General features: G+C 33.3%; 1 protein-coding gene across 1 annotated transcript in view; it reads left to right on the top strand.

Annotated features, from left to right (window-relative positions):
• The window catches only part of LOC106870378 (LIM homeobox transcription factor 1-alpha), a 314221-nt gene that overhangs the window by 304695 nt on the left and 6578 nt on the right, over positions 1–2948 (top strand). Inside the window, exon 8 of the mRNA XM_052965868.1 lies at positions 439–541. Within this exon, the coding sequence (XP_052821828.1) occupies positions 439–541 (103 nt within the window). The remainder of the gene's footprint in view (positions 1–438; positions 542–2948) is intronic.

The following is a 2948-nucleotide window of genomic DNA, read 5'->3' as shown; positions in this document are numbered from 1 at the left end:
TATATATATATACATATACAAGTGTGAAAATATATTTATGCGTATATGTGTGTGTGCGCGCCTGTGTGTATGTGTACGTTGAGCATTTGCGCGTGCATACACTGCTATTTAGACACAGTGACTAGTTGGTCGATTAACTGATTTGCATATACTTGCATACGTACCTAATTATTTATTATATGACGAACATAATGCATAATGATGCACTTTTTAAATCTCAAAGAATTTTAATATAAAATGATGATGATGATGATGATGATGATGATGATGATGATGATGATGATGATGATGATAATAATGACGACGAGAAGGAGAAGGAGGTTGAAGGTACTATTGAAATAATACCACTGTTATATTTCGTTGGAGATTGAAGTTCTTGAGAATATTTTTCTTTCAAAAATAATTCACCATTTTGTTCTTTTACCTTGCAAACATTAGGTGAAAAAATTAGCGCGAAGACAGAATCAAGAAAACACTTTGGACACGAAAAAAGGTCAACAGAGATCCCAAAAAAGGAAAAAAGACGATGATCATGATTCGGGTATGTTACTTAATAAAACCTACAATATGTCCCATATGTTTGTTTCAACGCTTTTTGTTGGTGGGTTAAGTACTTTCAAAACGATACAGTTTTGTTCAAACTAAATATGAAAATGCTTAAACTAAATTTTCAGTTCAATCTTATAACGAATATAGTATTGCCAATCGATCTTTTCTCTGTGATCTGAATATTTTAAATTACTGAGAGAAAAAATATCGAAATTTTAAAAGTATTTATGCTTAAATGATAATTCCTTTCTAAATTATCTGAAATTGAATTTGAATTTAAAGTAGAAAAGCTGTCATTATTCACGGTTCGGATACATTTTTGTTTTTCGACTGCATCTCAGCCAAGACTTATGTTTTTCCCCCTCTGCTGTAGTTTTAGGGACAACTTGATGACGCTGGTTCCTATTATGAATAACGGTCAACTATTTATACTTACGTGAAGTATATTTGTCACTTAAATGTGGCTAGACCCTAAGGGTGAATGCTACTGTTGCTTTTAGCCCCAGGAGAACATCTCCTCCAGCTGGCTATTGACACACTTTCTGTGCTCGGTCTAGCCGAATTTAAGTGGCAAATATACTTCACGTTGTCGTACAGTTACTGTTTATACCTCGTTCAGAGATTTAACACCATTTACACTTAATTTCTCTTTTTAATAAAATAATAATATATAACCTCAAGCCATATTTCTTTTCATTTCGTTTAAACCAGTGGTTTTCAACCGAGGTTCATATGGCCCCTGAGGCTCCATGTAAGATTTTGCGGGGTCCACGCAACAAAATAGTAAATTGGAGGTTCACAATAGTATTTTAAAGGTCCGTGAAAAAATTTTGCTTTCGAAGTATGTATTGGTATTTATTTCAAGAAACATTTAGGTTTCTTTCTCTAGCATTCTACATAATTCAACCTACGCAAGTTAATGTGTAAAAAGCAAAATGGCAATTTTGAAAGACACATCTATAAAACTAGATTTTAAACAACGAATGATTATGGGATCCACTAGAATAAAATAGTAATGAAAGAGGTTCATAGATAAAAAAATGATTCAGAACCCATGGTTTAAACTATACGAGAACGAGCCCAAAAGAGAGCTTTTATGCAGTCACTTAGCTTGCTAGATATAGTAACCAAATTTCACTTAATTCTCATCCTATCGTATGAAAATAAGATTCTATATTCGGTACATGATGCCGAGAAAGAGAGACGAAGTGTTCGGTGATGAAATACTTAATGTTATGGGGTAGCTCAATCAGAAACGACCTAAGACTAAACAATACCAGCAAAATAGCTACACTCACGTTAGTGTATCTAAGTTGAAAGGTTAGAGAATTGATGGAAAAAGTCCAGCTGTAATGCTTTGAAAAAGAAATTCATCTAAAATCTAATGCCTTTAGAAATTTATATTGAATATTCTCAGAGAAAGTACTTACATCACTAATCTTTTTGGAAGATATTTGTGTGTGTGTGAAGTTGAGTTCACGCGAGTCGCTACTCAAAATACCATTTATGTGAGTCTGGGTAAAGATTCATTAGTTGACTGAAACTAACATTTAAAAAACTCAAAAGCAAGTATCTCATATGGCATCTATAAGCATGCCAAGTGTGCTTATTGACGCCATATTACGTATTATGTACGGCTCCTGATAATCCTTTTTGCCAAATAAGCCAGTTTGTGAGGGTATTGTTGAAAAGAAAAACATATGTTCTTTGGGAAGGTTGTTTTTAATTGCAATTTTACGATTTATATACTTATAACAGATTTTTAAAAACAAAAAAACTTCATTTTAAGGTGCACTTAAATATATTAACAATTAAAAGTGTATTTTCAGTATTGTAGGCATAAAGAGATCTATATTAGGAATTTGTATTGGTATGCCAAAGAATGTAGTCTTTTATTAATTACCCTTCGTCGGGTTTGTTTAAACAGATTATCTGCATGCATTTCTATTTATGGTGATAGGGCTGGGTTTCCAAGATATCCAGTTGTTATTTCAAACAGACCTAACGAGCTTGTTGAGGACCACGCACAATGGTTAACGAACCCCGATCTTACCGAATTATCTAAGAGCTGTTATTCAAATTTTGTCTTCGTTTTTATGTTACTAAAGCATCTACTTCCACAAACCTTTCGGCAAGTAGCAACATGCCGACTTAAAAAGAAGTTCTAGATACGTGAAAGTAAAACCAAGATTACGTCGATTGAAATAACTTCGCTTAAAATTCTACCTGAATAAGGCTAGGGTTAAAGGCTGAGGTTAAACAACATTTAACCTGGGGTTAAACAAAACTGTGCTCTGCATTGAAGCTTAGATTAGACCACAAGACTTCCTTGATATATATATATATATATATACATACATACATACGTGTGTGTGTGTGTGTGTGTGTGTGTGTGTGTG

The sequence above is a fragment of the Octopus bimaculoides genome, chromosome 2 (assembly GCF_001194135.2).
Source record: "Octopus bimaculoides isolate UCB-OBI-ISO-001 chromosome 2, ASM119413v2, whole genome shotgun sequence".
Classification (NCBI taxonomy): Eukaryota; Metazoa; Mollusca; class Cephalopoda; order Octopoda; family Octopodidae; genus Octopus; species Octopus bimaculoides.
This window is presented reverse-complemented; position numbering and strand designations above follow the sequence as displayed.